General features: G+C 44.2%; 1 protein-coding gene across 3 annotated transcripts in view; it reads right to left on the minus strand.

The window, feature by feature from the left end:
- Window positions 1-16565, minus strand: part of gmds (GDP-mannose 4,6-dehydratase) — a 197740-nt gene that overhangs the window by 100824 nt on the left and 80351 nt on the right. For all 3 annotated transcript variants that reach the window (XM_023823733.2, XM_023823732.2, XM_023823735.2), the window contains 3 exons: window positions 14576-14768; window positions 13077-13181; window positions 3042-3169 (listed from right to left, as the gene is read on the minus strand). In XM_023823733.2, the coding sequence (XP_023679501.1) occupies window positions 3042-3169; window positions 13077-13181; window positions 14576-14768 (426 nt within the window). The remainder of the gene's footprint in view (window positions 1-3041; window positions 3170-13076; window positions 13182-14575; window positions 14769-16565) is intronic.

Below are 16565 nucleotides of genomic sequence, written 5' to 3' on the forward strand. Positions count from 1 at the left end.
CTTTACAAGTCATTACGAAACCCGACCAAAATCTGCAAAGGCGCATTATTCAAATATAACTCTCATTTAATCATTAGAGTACAGACACAGCAGACAGCCTTATTGACCTACATAAATTAACTTTAAAAAGATTTTACAAACTTAGAAAGAAAAAAAAAATGAAATAACTGAAGTACACAAAAATAACTGCACTGATGTCGATATAATTCAAACCATGCAGACTGCCGAACTAGCCCTCGATTGACAGATTCGGCCCTACAGCTCCCCAGATTTGGGAAGGTATGCGCTTTCGAGACGCCCCTAATAAAACTGCTCATTTTTAAGTGTGCTTCACACCCTTTCGAAAGATGGATCCGCCTGAACAAAATTCCACAGTAATCCCACATTCCAGATAGCCGGGGCTCCTGCACATGTGAGAAAATGTTGAGAATCTGCAATACTGAATAGAGAGCAGGGGAACTGGGCAGCCCGCAGGACACGTTATCAGCAGAGCAGCCACGCAGCCGCCGGGTGGCTAGCAGGGAACTGTGGAGCAGAGAAGCTGTCGGATGTTCCTCTATGCGTAGGAAAATACTCGATGCGGTGAATAGGCCACGGTGTCTCACCATACGGCGACAGGACATTAAAAAAATTGCACGTCGAACACATCAGAAGAAAACAATAGGGATCTAACGCACCAGGACCCAAGGAGTCAAGCCAGTGCTCAGCATGTGTACCACACGCAGCAAGCGTATATTCCGGGAGACCTGCGTCAACCACAAGAGCGAGAAGGTCCCACTGATGACAACACAACATGAGTAACAGTGCTAACCAAACATCATAGCCAGTGTGCCGAAGAGGCACTGGGAAAGGTGAGGGGAGTCAAGACATGCTGTCCGAGTCCAAAAAAAAAATAAAAAATTGCTCTCGGGTCCAAAGCAAACATCCCTAAAAACAAGAGCAGCAGAAAGGTACTGAAACTTGCAGCCAAAGCCCAGCCCAGCACCTGGCACTGACGGGAAGACGGCGCGTAGAAGAGCAGCCGCAAATATATCCAAATAAACAACGGCCCTCAGGATGGAAGCCAAAGCAACACAGGACTCCGCTTGTCAAAACACATACACACACAATGGATCACAGGCAAATTCCCGTTTTGACGCTGAATTTTAAGTTTTCACGAGCAATTTCTCACAGGGCCCTGACCCGTTCCAGTCGCCACACTGAACCTCATCCTTTAATGCGGGGATTCTGAGAGGAACAAAAAAGTCTGAGCTCTTAGGCAGGAGGCAGAAAGTATTCAGGGATCAGCTGAGCCCAAGTACACGTTTACAGTGGCAGGAAGGGGAGACCAGGAACACAGGGAGCCACTCAAGCCATGCAAAACATATTTAACAGCAATTAGGCACAGTTTCCACACTGGAATTGCAGAAGATGGCAGTGGGACACATGGTCCTGCTTAGGTGTTCAATATTTCGATTAGATGACGGTTACATGGTTGTATTAGTACAGCGAAAATGAAAGTCTGAGCTTCCACAGGTCTAGTCACTGAACAATAAACACATGCATGGTCACGCCAGTGTAAGACTGAGGTGCCTTTCGTCAAGCTAAGTAACATAGGATTGCCAGTGATGAACACAAAGTATACAGTAGAGATTCTGTTAGCTTAAAATAATGACACAATTCTTTTCTAGTGTTTTATAAAGCTTTAAAGTAATACGTTTTAAATCTTAAGGAATGTAAAACACATACCTCTTGGTTTAAGTATACCAAGAACGTCAAATAGACTACATAAACTGTATGCACTTGTTTTTGTTTAACAAAAAATTATAGCTGATATTATTTCTATAATTGGGGGTCAAGCTGGGGGTCAAGCTGGGTGCGTGTGGGCATGGCTCTGTGCGTCTATGTTCGAGTCGGTGTGTATTTATGAGTTTCATACACAAACATACACATGGATACTTTTTTTTAGCCTGGGTTTCAATTCCATGCAAGACTTCCCTTAGACAGCAGTGCCGTGTACCACTGAAGAGACTGATTGGCACTACTGCACCTATCTGAAGAGACACACAAAGGAAACCTGGGCAGTCTCTCACGGCATAGAACCTCCCCTGCAAAACATACGATATCCAAAAACCACACAGTACTGCATGGTGCGCATCACAAATAACATGATGGTTTTCACATATTTCTAAGCTACTGTTTTGTTTTTTTAAAGTCATATTGTAATGTATTTTGATAATGTTTAAAACACAAAGGGAATCAGGCAGAAACCCAGCTGATTGTTAGCCCACTCGAGGAGCAAATGTGGTCTGCTTGTGGTCTGTGGAGCCACTTTGTGAATATTTTTTTTCATCACAGGATCTGAAACGCATTACATGAATCGATAGCTACTGTATGTGAGAGGTTTCTGAGGGTGAAGACAGCGGTGAATAAAACAAGCTTTGACGTTAGGGGATTGTCAAGTAATGCTGAGATACTGAGGGGCCCGTACTGAGCTTTGTGAAAGGGCAGGCCAGTCTAGTATTCTGACAATACGTGGCTACGATACAGTGATTCAATTTGCGACACATACAGCGGCAATGCCACCGATGCTGATGGCTGATTCTCCTAACACCATTCCAAAGCCCGACCTGAACATCAACACCATCTGCCATTTTCAATCTGATATGGCCTGCTGAGACCCTGCTTTTCCGTCCATGCCTGAGTACCCCTAAGGTCACCGCCACCATGGCGTTCAGCAGTCGTATATCTGTCACGATTCTGAAGATCAGTCACCTTCTATTATCTATCCTTTCTTCTCCATCTTTAAAGGAAAAGCAGGAACATAAGTTGACTCAAGCGCTACTAAATTCTGGGAATTCAAATGTTGTCTGCAGGATCCCAGCAGTGCCCCAACTCCTTTTTGGCAACAGTTCACAGGAGACCTCATGCAGATCAAATATTTCTGCTTCAAATAATCTGGGAAAACATACTCGGCTTAGCTAAAGAGGGTGTGTGTGTCTGCGTGTGTGCGTGCTAGTGTGCCCTTGTTTTTAAGTCCATGGATACTATCCGTGCCCTACCTCAACGTAGTCCTTGGCGTGACCCCAGTCCCTCTTGGAATCCAAGTTGCCCAGGCTGAAACAGTCCAGCTGCCCAAGATGAATCTTGGCCACCGAGCGGCTGATTTTCCGAGTCACGAAATTGGCCCCTGTGATGGAGACAGAGAAATAAAGGGGAGAGCACACTGTTGGCTTGGTCATAGCTTGTTTGTATGCATCTCACTTAAAATCACATGACAGCAAGACCAACATCCTTTCCGAAAGACCGACCGTGGGAGGAAGCCCAGAAGCTTAGGACACCAGGAGTCAAAGAGATCTGTTTTCACCTCAAGTTTCAAACACTACACAAATTCATGAGCCTTTTTTTCCTCCCATTTCTTATTAATTTACCATTTCAGTATAACATCTAGGCTTAGAGCCAAAGAAAATCTATTGGAATGTCATTTTATCAACAGAAAATTCAAGAAGTTACACAGAGGGTGAAGATGAGGGCAGGGCTAGGCCCAGCAGAAGACCACCCCGCCTTTTGACCCGGGCTAGTTCAGGGGTCGACAAGCCCATCACACACTGCCAGAGCGCCGCCCCAGTGGCGCTGATCAGGATACAACAGTGCAGATTATGTCTACAGAAAAACAAAGGCTCACATGATCATCCTCATCGCCACTAAGGTGTCCCTGTACATTTCGTGTTGTTCACATGTACAGCAACATGTACAGCTCTTCTGTCAGTTACTAATCAACATTTACAAATGGCTAAACAACGTTAACATATACACATACTGGAAACAATCTACATAATGTCAGATATTTCTAATACTTTGATATATGGCATACAGTCCAGTTTTCACAGTTAATTAACCTGTCAAACCTTTTAATCTCTACTGTATGACAATTTGAGAATTCACTATCGTTTAAAAAATTATATTTACCGATCGATTCATATTTTTCTATAAATATTATTGGACTTCCTCCATAAAACCAGAAAAAAATCTGCATCCCTTAGGAGCTACAGGGGCCTACAATTAAATAAATCCCCCGTAACATACATCTGCAACTTACAAATCAAATTTCCTTTGGAATTTTACAGACTGAAAGCGTTCCACCAGCACAAACTTGCCTTGCATTTCCTGTATCACAAATCACTGATATGCAGTACTATTAGTATAAATTATTTGGTTATGTATATGTTAATGTGATTCTCCGTTAAAATGTATGATTCATTATACTGAAGAAACAGTAACACAGTGACCCATTTTTCAAATTCCCAGCAGTGGCATTTTTGTGACTTTCATATGAAAAAGCAGTTTCACCAAGACTGCACTAAACCAGAACATGTTTTTTTTCAAGCTGCTTAAAATATTTGCAGAGGTGAAGGAAAATGTACATAAATAAAATATGGAAAAATAAAAATTGGAAATACATATACAAACTGGACAAGATTCATTTAATTGTCTTGAATTTCCAAAAGTTTCTTGTTTTACATGAAACGCAGTACATAAAATCTATTTTTATATATTTTACAGCAAAACTAAAATACTACTTCAAATCAATAAAACGTCATATTTTACGTGCTTTAAAGTAAAAATGTACACAATATAAAAAAAAAATCACTGAGTATATGTTACTTAAAATTACATATAATGTTATATTAATATGCCTTTATTTATATCTGTGTGACATGCTTATTTAAAATGTACATTTTAAAGCAATCACGTTTTAACAGAGCACCATTTAGTGACACTTTTTGTGTTTCGACAATGAAAATAAATAAGTATGTAAAGAACATTTCAGTCTGTCGATAAATAAATAAATTTAAGATTCAGGGTCATGGTTCAACCACGGGATGACACGAAATAAAACTGCATTAGATTTATAAGATACACAACTGAATGATTAGCTTCTGAAAATGCAGGGCTTGCATTTCCTAGAATGAGTTCTCAAAATAACACCCATCATCAGCGGGTCAACTCTGTGTTGGAAAATGACAGCATATACTGAACAGAGAAGGTAATCCAGTCTGGGGGAAGTTACATATGAAATGAACACACGCATCAGCAACAATATAGCAGTGCTGAACTGATGCTTAGGGACAGGTCCTCTCACTCATCAGTGAGCGCACAGCTCCAGAGCAACAGGCTCCAGGTCAGCCGAGGTGGGGATAAACTCATAGGACCCAACTTGTTCTTGCCCACGCGACGGGGACGCCAGTCTAACCTGTTAGCAGCCACACCTGGATCCTGGCAAAGAGCTGCAGCACGATGGAAACACAACAGACCAACTGTGCCAAAGGAGGGGCGGGAGCAACAGGCACTCATGAGATGAGAGACAGATGGAACACCCAATGGTATGCAGCCTTAAGGCTTCGCAGGGTTTACAAAGAGCTCTTTATGGTGGCTTTCTGAGCCTGCTGGAGGAACAGGGCTGAGGTCCAGCCCGAGGGTCAGGTTTTTTCTGCTTAGGCGCTGATGTTAGTATTTTAAATTTGAATTTGCATTTAACAGAATGCAAACCTGTGTTTTTCTGAGCAAAAATGACAAAAAGAACCATATACACACACACACACACAAAGAGAGATAAGAGTTCAACAGTTTTGCAAATGAGCCCACACATTCTTCAACTGATTTTTACAAAAATACAGTGTAACAGAAAGTAATATTCCTCTACGTAAATAAACCACAGGGGATATTTCAGTAACTAGATGTTCTTTATTATATCACATGAATTGCACGCATTTGCCAGCTACAAGTACCTCAGGCCCAGACTATAATTACAGCCCCTGCCTGGTTTCCCTGTGTTGTGTGGTGACGAGAAACAGGTTGCCTGGACTTTACCACAGGAGTATCTCATTTTAATCATGCACAAATACACTCGACTCTCATAATCGTTAAATGCGAATGTGAAAGAGACGAAAACTACAAAACAAAATCTGGCGAAATGTACGGAAAGTCTCAAGAGGGATAAGGCATGGCGTTTTTACATAGGGAAGAGACAGACGCGTGTTTGAGAGCCCACGCCTCCTCGTCTGCGAGGCGCAGTCTGGGCTCCACTGGGAAGGCAGTCACTGAGACCAGGGCAATCACGGCCCATTTGCCTCCCAAGGCCCTGCCAACAGAAACACCATTCAGGACGGCAGGTACCCAAAGCCCCACAGGCCTCCACCCCCCGGCCCCCTGCTCCCTCTCACTCTCCCCTTCAAGGTTCTGGGCCCTAAAATGGGACCATTTGTGGCGTAAATCCGCTCACTTTATGAGGGCCTTTTGGCACCTCAAACTCAGTTCCCTGACACAGAGAGGTGAGACATAAGAAATGGGCCCTGTGGTATGTGGTACTGAGGGACAGAGAGGGGGGGTGAACAGCACAAGCAGGGACATATACCAAACTGTGTACGTATATAACTGGTGACTCACTTTTCTGAACTTTACAGTGAAGTTCAGATCGAATGTTTTCCTCAAGGATAAAAAAAAAAAACAGGAATTTCCTGGAGCAGAAAAGAGGGGTGATCTATTGGGCTGCCAGTCTACAGCCTCTAAGTGCAAAGCCACCTGAGGATCCATCTTCATTTCGCCCTTTCACCTGCAGTCACACAAGGATGCTGGCTGCGGCGAGACAGTGCGCAGTGCCTCACCTCCCGCAGTTCACTGCGGACAGCAGACGGAACAAAGGCATGAAGCCACCGCAGCAGAGCGGAGGAGACAACACTGGATAAAAACAGCCCCATAAAGTTGGTTACGGCACTTACTGGGTAGGAACTGGAAGGGAATTGAGGGCAGAGGAGGTGAAATAAAAGGGCCACTAAAAACAGCCTGCTTGACGTTGATTTAGTGGTACCTGTATAGACGTTCCGCAGCTGTGTGTGCGGTTACACCTGTGGCGGTTATAATGTCACAGTCTGGAACTCCGTGTGAGTGCATGTGTGCATCCCGGTGGGGGAGGGGCCAAATGAAGAGCGCAGCATGTGCCGTTTTATTAATGAGAGAAGCTTAGATGCTTGTAATTAATACTAATTACATATGGGGGCAAGAACTTTCCTGTTAAATGGCCAGGGATATTTACACCCCTGGCAAATGTTGTCGGGTGGTGGGGGGGGGGGGCAGTATAATTTACAGGTGATCTGAGCTGAGCAGCTGAGGAGATGCTGGGGCAGTTAAAGCAGCACACCTTGCTGTTGGCGACTGGGGACCCACGATTTTCCGATCCTAGTGCCATATGTTTGTGCAAAGGATGATGGGTTCCAATTAACCCCAATACTGCCAGCAGACAAAGTGCCCAGGGCCAGACCCACCCCCCACCCTTGGCTCCCAAACCCAACAAGGACCCAGTCCATGGGTCATGGCTAATTCGTTTAACATAAAGCCCATTTGTTAGTGTGCCAGCACTGATGGATTCCGGGTCCCCTGGCTGGCGGCAAAGGCAGTGCAGAACCTTCCATGGCGCTACCAAAGCTTAAAAACCGAAACAACCACAGACATTTAACCTCCTGTCCCCTGCAGGAAAGTCCAATAAAACTCTATCACATGAAAGCAGAGCAGACAGAGGGAGGAGAAGCAGCTTCTCTGTTTTCCTGGTGGGGCGGTAGCGTCTGGAACAAGCGGGTCAACTGGCACCCTATGCTTCTATGACTGGAAATCTGGGCTGGTTCTTGGTTCCGGGCAGAAATGAGGGAGGCTTCTCGGCTCTTTTGGGTTGTGCATCCAGTATTGTGCAAAATCACAGCAAATGACAAACTAGGAAGTCATGCTTCATTAAGTCTGAGTTTTCACAAATGACCTGTTTTATTTCTGATGATTAAAGATGAAAAACAATTTAAGAGTAGTTTCCCCCCTCCCTAAAATCACTCTATAGGTTGTGGTTCAGCTTGACAATGGTGTTCTTGAGGTTTCAGTTACCCTCATATTTCTTTCGGCAGAAAACAGTTTAACTGTTTGGCTTGACTGTTTTAGACATCTATGTTTTTAAGTAAAAAGAAAAAAACATTTCCAGACTAGGAATTAAGAAGGAAGCCTGTACATTCCAGACATGTTAAAATCTCACTGCTTATTCTCAGCCCATCCTGTTGAAACCAGTCAGATACGAGTATCAATTCTGGGCCCTGATACTGACCTGATAAGGCGGAGAAACTCGGCGAGTGGATGCTGAAGGACTGTTACCCTGGAAACATGTGGGCCCCATGAACAGAGGTTACACATCCACTGTGGAACTTGGACTACTGAAGCACTGTAGTTTCCTAATCCAGTCTGCAATTCTTCTACCAGGGATGGAGCTGCAGGCTTCTGCATTACAGGGATTTTACCTCATCGCAGGTTTGGCAGTTGCAGGAGAACAAACCTCACAAACTTGTTAGATATGACTGTCACTTTCCAAAACGAAATTACTACACATTTAAAAAACACGCACAAACTAATAAAACGATATTACACACTTGACCTGGTGATCAAAAAGGAATTCTATAGCTTTCTTTGACACGCAAACGAGTTCCACACCCAAAAGAAAAATGCTTATGTCATAGGTCTGCATGCACAGACCTTGTAGGGTTAGGTGAAGTGTCGGCTGTCAGATGCAGCCCCCAAAAAACCCCACCTGGATCCATGACATCACACAAAGCAAAGGAGGCTGTTAAACTTGACGAGCAAAACATAAACATGGATACAGGCAATGGCGATGGACACCAAAAGGCATCTTTTACCTATTTGGCATTTACTGTAACTCTTACTATAAAGGTTTCATGTACCGTGTTTCTGAATTTAGGACATGTGATTGGAGATCTGGCTTTCAACCAAAGTTAAGGGCGGGCATGGGGGGGGGGGGGGGGGGGTGAAAACCTCCCTCACCACTGGACACCATTAGCACTATTAATAAAAGTCCTCATTCATGGTACCTCTTCATCTCCATGCCAATCAAGAAACTGAAATACAGATGTGGGGTATCGGAATGGCAGGCTATTTGAAACCACGTGCTCGGCTGCTCTCCAGCCATGAGAACGCACTGCAGCCCCCCCCCCCCCGATCACAGCTGAAGGCGAATGGCCAGTATAGTGAAACTTGGTGAAAAGGAAAGAAAGATGAAATTCACTCATGCCGCAATCAGTAAGGTTCCCCACAGGTTTAAAAGGGCCAGTACTATAAAAGCTGATGCAATGCAGTGCCTTTGATAACCTGCACAGGAGTCAGAGGGTCTTCAAAGACAGTCAGGTACGCTTGGCATCCTGATTATGTTGGTTATCCAAAGGCCAACCAACTACAGCTACTGCAGTGAGCTGCTAACCCGATACATTAAATTTAATGCATCACCTTGCCCCCACATCATGGATGTTTAAGGATGTTCAAATCAAGAGAAACCAGGGAGTTTTTCGTGACACATAGTGTTGGGGGCGGCGAATATAATACAACCAGCCCTATAATCCACATTGTGGCTTCATCCCTGAATGAAATGTTAAACTGGCACATAACCCCAACATGACCCCAAAATCAACCTACAGTACATGGGCCGCTGCCGCATGCGCTGAATACACAGGCACTCGATGGCACCATAAATCAGATGGCAAATGCACCGTTAGGGTCCTGACCTTCCATGGGGACTGACACCACCTGCCAGCACCAATCAGGGTCTCCATAATGGTGATATCACCTACTATCAAGTGGTGGAAGCTGCATGAAAATCTTCCTAGGAACCCTGTCTCATTATCATTTGAACACAAAATATTATTATTCTCACCATTATAATTCAAGTAATAAATAACGAAAATCTTGGTCAATGTAACACATTCAATTTTAAAAACGAATGGGATTACTGAAATATTTGTTATGCTGGCTCATAAAGCCACATTACATGTCACACAGGACAGCAACCAAGGAACTGTAAAGCAATTTGACAGCAGTGTAAAATGGGCTGTGCTTGCTTTTATTTACAGTGGAACACCAAGGATATTATTCCTTCTTAACTGATTCCAACTTTTCAAAAAAAAGTAGGAATGTGGTGTTTATTGGTAGAAACTACAGTGTATTTGCAAGAAGTAAGAAAATCCCTGGATTCCAGGCAGGATTAACTCATCCACAGATAGAGTGATAAAGCTCTTTATCCTGCTGCCCCAAAGCCACGCACACACAGCTGTAGTGACTTGTTCCAAAAGACTGTGGACGTTCCCGGCCACTCTGAAAGACCCCTCTGTTCGCCTCTCCGGCTTGCCCGCCGGCCCACACCGGGAATGCCGAACCCATGACATCATGACATTTCCTGCCAGGGGGACGGTCATGTCCGGCTACTGGCACCGCCCTGTTATTAAGACGATGATGTCATCACTGCGTCGGCTGCACCCCAAAGTGGAGCTCTCTGTGCCCCAACCCCAAATAAGCTGCGCACACACATTCACACACAAACTCACTAGGTGTGTAAAGACAGACATCACCCCCACCAGGTAACCCCCCCTCAAGTGAATGGAGAGACATGGGCCTTTCATAAAGCTACACAAACATTTGTGCCTGGACATGTGCACCTCTAGCAAATCACAAAACTAACCATGAAGCACTCGGATTCCCCTGGATCCATCTTCACACTCCACTCCGCTTTTATCTCATACTGCGACATGCTTTGTTCCTGAGTGGCCATGATAGAAGGGGGGGGGGGGGGGGGGTTGAGGCACAAAAACTTCCCCCAGTGAGTTACTAGCAGACTAAGAATTGGCAAGTGGGCTCAAATAACATTTAAATGTCTTTTCCCAGTAAAAAAACAAAGAAGTTTTTTTTTAATCATCCTGTGATAGTGTACTAACACACAAAACTGGAGCACTGCGCCTCAATTAGCCAGAACACAGATGGAAAGTGTAAAAATCGAGACACAAACTCATGTTTAGGTTCTGCTTCTCCATACGAGACATTTCTCCCACTCCCCATCCCAGCACTGGCGACTTCAGAAGTTTTTTGAATAAATATATAACTTTGTATGAGCATGGGGCATATTTTCATTTCCTGACCACAAACGTTCGCCCCCTGACTGAGGCGGCCTTCAGAAGGGCCCCCTCGGCGCTGTGGCGGTCTTTTAATGGGGTTCGGGTCCGGGACAAGTGGGCCGCACTGTGGCCAAGGAAAACCTCCACCTCTGTTGTGCAATGGCTGCTCCCTCCTGTCCCCTGCCCAGTCGACCCGAGTGCACAGAAAGTGGGCAGCAACACCTCCAGGGCACAAAGGCACCCTGAGACGTGAACCGAAAGCAGGCCACTGTGAGCTGAGGCTGAAGCCCAGAAGCAGTAGGTTGTGGGTTTGAATCCCCTTTAACTATGGCAGCATCTCAGCATGTCTAATGGGCCAGGGCATGAGGACTCACTCAGCAACGTGATGTGAATCTTAACCTGTCAGGAATGTCACTAACTCACCAAGTAGACAATCTGAACCGAAAGAAACAATATTGCCTATTTGCAGAATTTAAATTAAGATTTGTTTAATGGACTTCGGACTCTAATCTTTCTGTGTCCTAATGGCTTGTGAAACATCAGTTTACTCATGTCCACCCATCACAGGATGAGTAATGAGGAATTCTCTCGTCATCGTTACTAATTTTTCCAGAAGCACCACCCTAATATTGAATTTTTTTCTCTCACTGGATAAGTCTGTTCCCATTATCCCTTGTACAGATCCCTGGAAATCTGCAGTTTCTTGTAAAACATTCAAATTTACTGCCTGACCTGTGACCTGCTGGGTAGGGTCGAGTCCAGTCTTTATGATGAAATAAATCATAAACACATGAGCCTGTGACCTCAGTAAGCTGACCGGTTAAAATCATGTGTTACTAATTAAGGTCACAGTATGACCCAAATTGGGTTAAACCAGCATTCTCAACCTTTCGTTCCTGTGGGCGCAGTGTGGTTATTGAATCCAGCCATAGAAGCCCTGGTATAAACGAGACATTTAAGAATGGGGGTTACACACAAGTGTACGTCAGGCCTGGAGTCTAGATGTTGCCAAAATGCCACAGGATTCTATATTATATATATATATGGAGACACTTTTAAAAGTCAACAGGGCTTATGATCTTACCCATCGCTACAGTGGCTAGTCCTTCTCAAGCTGAGCGTGATGCTAGCTCAACGGTAAAACAGCTATGACCATACAGGAACTAGAACATGATGTCTGAGAGTAAAGAAGCATCTGACTAACCATTCTGTTCTAAGCAGCGCAATTCAAAAGAAAAGGAACAAAATCAAAGAAAATACTATAACAGATTCCACGACCACAAGAAATGTACATAGGACAGCAATAACTTGGGGCATGTGTCATTCAGACCTGACCGGTCCCCAGTGTCACTGCTATTCCGCTGCTGCATGCTGAGAATGGGCCCAGGCCATGCCAGCAAGTGGTGAGAGACAGCCACTGCTGCACGTGCCACTCTGTGCCACTCTGTGCCACTCTGTGCCACTCTGTGCCACTCTGTGCCACTCTGTGTCGAGACGCAGCCCATAAAGAGCTGGTAGACCCTCCTTCAGATGGACAATATTAAGCCTCATTGGCTTATGTGACTCGCATCAGCTGACTGACCAGAGGTCTGTTAATGATGTTTCTGCTGTCTTACAAAATGGAACTGAAAATGGCTTCTAAATACCCCCCAAAACAAGAGCCAAGAGTTTTGACTAATAAAATCTATTATACTAGACAAGTAGACTAGTAGCCAAAATCGTGTAAACACTTCCGATATTTAGAGATTGCAGAACCTTATTCCAGTTACTTATTTAATTTTCCCACGTATGATATTAGTACTATATGCGAACTATTTATCTTTATCAATTCATTATCAATTATCCAGATCATTCACCAGTTGAGGTCCATCAGTACTTTACTACTCCAGATCAAAAGACTGAGATGGGTTCTCGTCTGCTAACAGACATTCGGTTCAGTGTAATCAGGTGCATCATCAAACCTGCAAGTTAATGTGGATTATTCTCATATAGCATCCAATGAATATTCACCCTGACACATAAGGGAGAGGCCAACTGGCCTATTGACCGAGGTGGCATTGAACCGCAATAAAGAGCTGGGTCAGCCGTCACAATCACGGCGAAGAGCTCCCTCACCTCTCCGTGGGCTCTCATGGTTGAAAAGAATGCCATTGACCGCGAAGAGATTGTAGGCCTCCCGGAAATTCACCACTATCCAGTAGGCATACAGCTTAGCCGCACCTGCAGGGAAGAGGAGAGGGGAGAAAATGATGAGGGGATGGGAAAGAGAATGGGAGAGGACATGAGTGCCCACACCATCCACCAATACCAAATGGAAATATAGGGGACACTAGAGGAGTGAGGCTGGTCCTATCAAACCCAAATGAAAAAGAGGAGCTCAAACCAGGTTTGGATGACTGAGGTTCTCACGGGTAGGGAGACACTCACTGGGTCAAGCAGTAACAGAGGGGGAGGTGTTTGTGGAGAGAACCAGTCAGTCTGCCGCCCCGGATGGAGGAGAGACCCCCACAGGGCAAGCTGCCCACTCTGACCACCGCTCACTCAACTGCTTCTTCCCTTCCTCAAGCCAGGGCCAACTTATGACCCAATGCCGGCACGCTTTGAGCCCACACTTCTCTATGCACCACAGGCGACACGTCTCCTGGCCCGTATCATTTGAGGGGAGCATTTTGCCAACAGACTATATGAAACACTAGCCGCTCATGCACTCCATGCCCTAACAGCTTCAGTTACCAGTCTGCACTGGGATTAGAGGCTTTATATCTGATACCACAGCAATATGGCATGAATCTCCTCTTCTAATCTGTTTCTCACCATCTCATCCCCTGTTATTACCAACAAGAAATATGCTGTAAACTGTGCGAGATTCATAATTCATCAAAGTTGTGTTATGAATAATTATATATATATATATGTGTTATATTTGTTTCATATAAAGTTTCAAGAGAGTTAAGCAGCAAGGCATAAGGGTGATTAAACAGAGGGTTGTAATAGATGTGTCTAAGCAGCAGCCAGCCATTAAATTCAGCTAAACTTTCTCTTACAGAAAGGGAGATTTTAAGGTCGACAAGTAGTGGACAGGACACTTGGGGTTCTCAACTGGCCACATGGCAGGAGAGCGTGGGAGTAAGGCAGCCAAGGCGGGCTTGGGGTTGGCCAATGAGAGGCCTCACCCAGGGTAGTTAGCCAATGAATGGTCTTGCCCAGGGTAACTGGCCAGTGAGAGACGCCCTCTAGGGTAATCAGCCCAGGGCTGTAAACAGGAAGCTCTCAGTCTGGGACATAGAGCTGCCTTTGTTCCAATGAGACATTCAAGCAAAATTCACAGCAAGAAAGAGAGAGCAAGGCTAGCTGGTGAAGGAGAAGGAGGAGAGTTAGCTTTTCCCTGCCCTGCTCTCAACAAACAATCTTTGATCCAAAGTGGCAGAAAAAAAGTCATTTTGTCATATAATTAATGAAGCTGAAATGTGATGGTAATGGAACCAACCCTGAAACAGTCCTTTAAGAATTATTTAAAAAATAAAAAATTGGGGGTATATCAGGTTTTGAGAGGTCATCCAGCAAACGGGAACAAGGTAGCAGTGTGTAGATGTGTGTGCGTCTGTGCGCCTTACCATAGGGCGAGCGTGGGTAGAAGGGCGTGGTCTCTCGCTGAGGGATCTCCTGTACCTTGCCGTATAGCTCACTGGTGGAAGCCTGGTAGAAGCGCACACTGCCCGTCAGGCCACAGGTCTTGATGGCGTCCAGCAGGCGCAGAGTGCCCACACCATCCACATCAGCCGTGTATTCCGCCAGGTCAAACGAGATCTGCAGAGGGCATGAGCATCTGAATTAGGGTTTCCAGCTGGCCTGACTCTGATGGTAACCAAACAGCAATTTTTTATATTACTGAAAGTCTGTGGGTCATTCTACTATCAGGGGATAACTTCAAGTTATAAAGTGAACCTGAAGTCCTCCCTGACTCACTACTTATATTACTCACTCACTCATATATTACTCATTCACTCTCTTACCAGAATTTTAACAAAGCTCTGAATTACTTCAATATTGTTATTGTCAGTGATACAGAGGGATGGTAATGAATGAGCTTCATGGGTGTCACCAAAGGAGAGGAATGTGAATCATGAGGAGCTGGAAAACGAGGTCACTTGAGCCCTAATCCATCATACAGAGGTTGGCAAAACGCAAGCTACTTATCCAGCTACATGACAAGGCCTTCGAGAGAAGGGAGGATGGAGGTTCCCAAATAGGCCTAGAAAGCATCGTTTTAGTCTGCTGGGTAGTTTGCACCTTCAAATGACCAGCTGAGAGGGGGAGGGTGGTCGGATTTACAGGAAGTGTTGGGGTTGGCAATGTAAAGGAAAGTCCCCACAGTAGCAATGTTTCGCAACTAAACATTAGACACAAGGGCTCAACACCATGGACGGCTGCATCAGAAACACAGCACTGGGCTGGCAGACAATTCAGCTCACAGAAAACCTCCTCAGTGATCTGATCTGAATACATAGTTATAGCAAGAAAGAAAATATATGATAGTGAACTTTTTTTTTTGAGACATACATTATGGAGTCAGGAATCACATTTGACACGTTATTGTAACTAGGTGCAATATAATCCATGGGATTTAAGGCCTATACAAAGTAATCCAAGTAGTTTAACTTGTTTACCTAGCTTTGGGTATTTTTATTCAAAAGGGTGAGGAAGGCAGAAGGACTTCCTAGGCTCTAGCACAGAAAGAAAAGCATGCGTCTTGGGAGAGGTGAATGGTGTGTGACTACGTACATCTCCACAACCCTGTGGAAGATCAAAGTGTGCAGTTCCTTAAACACCATGGCACCCTAATGGTTTCTGGAGCCTTGATTCTTCACTGGCTGTAGTATGAGCAACTGATATCCTGTAGATTCAAGAGATATAATTTGAATTCATGTCCTTTGTCATTAAATGGATTTTCCAAGATCAAAACATTTAGGATCAATACACTAAGTGCTTATGCACAAAGAATACTACCTTGGGGTTTTTTAGCCATGGTCCTTGCAAGAAACATTTTTAAGATGGTTTTATTTCACCTAAGCTCTCAAGAATGCCAAGTGACAGAATCACTTTCTCAGAACCCAATTAGATCAAACTATTGAGACATCACTAAAAACGTGCACGTGGGAAGATCTGTAATGAAAAAACTGAAAGCTGTTACAGATACTTGTATAATTTAAACATTATCTCACGATCTATGAAACCTCCACATGATGAATTACTATTTAACAATTTAGTCTTTCATTAATGTTTAATACAACTTTTCTTGAATAATAAATACATACATACATTTTTAATATGCATGTGTCACCGCTAGTCCTTGTTAGTCCATAATCGGAGGTGAGCAGGAAATCAGGTTGGACAACGTGCCACCAAGACAAAGGCTTTACAGCACTTTGTTACTCCACATGACACTTTGCTAGCTAACTCTTGCATGTAGCATGTTAAGGGTTTATAACCATTAATAAAACTAGGCAAATTTACATAGTTTTAAAAATATTTCCTATTTCTTGTTTACATTTTACTGCAAAAAAAGCAACAGCTATATGCATACCATCAGTCATTAGGAAACAA

The sequence above is a fragment of the Paramormyrops kingsleyae genome, chromosome 1 (assembly GCF_048594095.1).
Source record: "Paramormyrops kingsleyae isolate MSU_618 chromosome 1, PKINGS_0.4, whole genome shotgun sequence".
Lineage (NCBI taxonomy): Eukaryota > Metazoa > Chordata > Actinopteri > Osteoglossiformes > Mormyridae > Paramormyrops > Paramormyrops kingsleyae.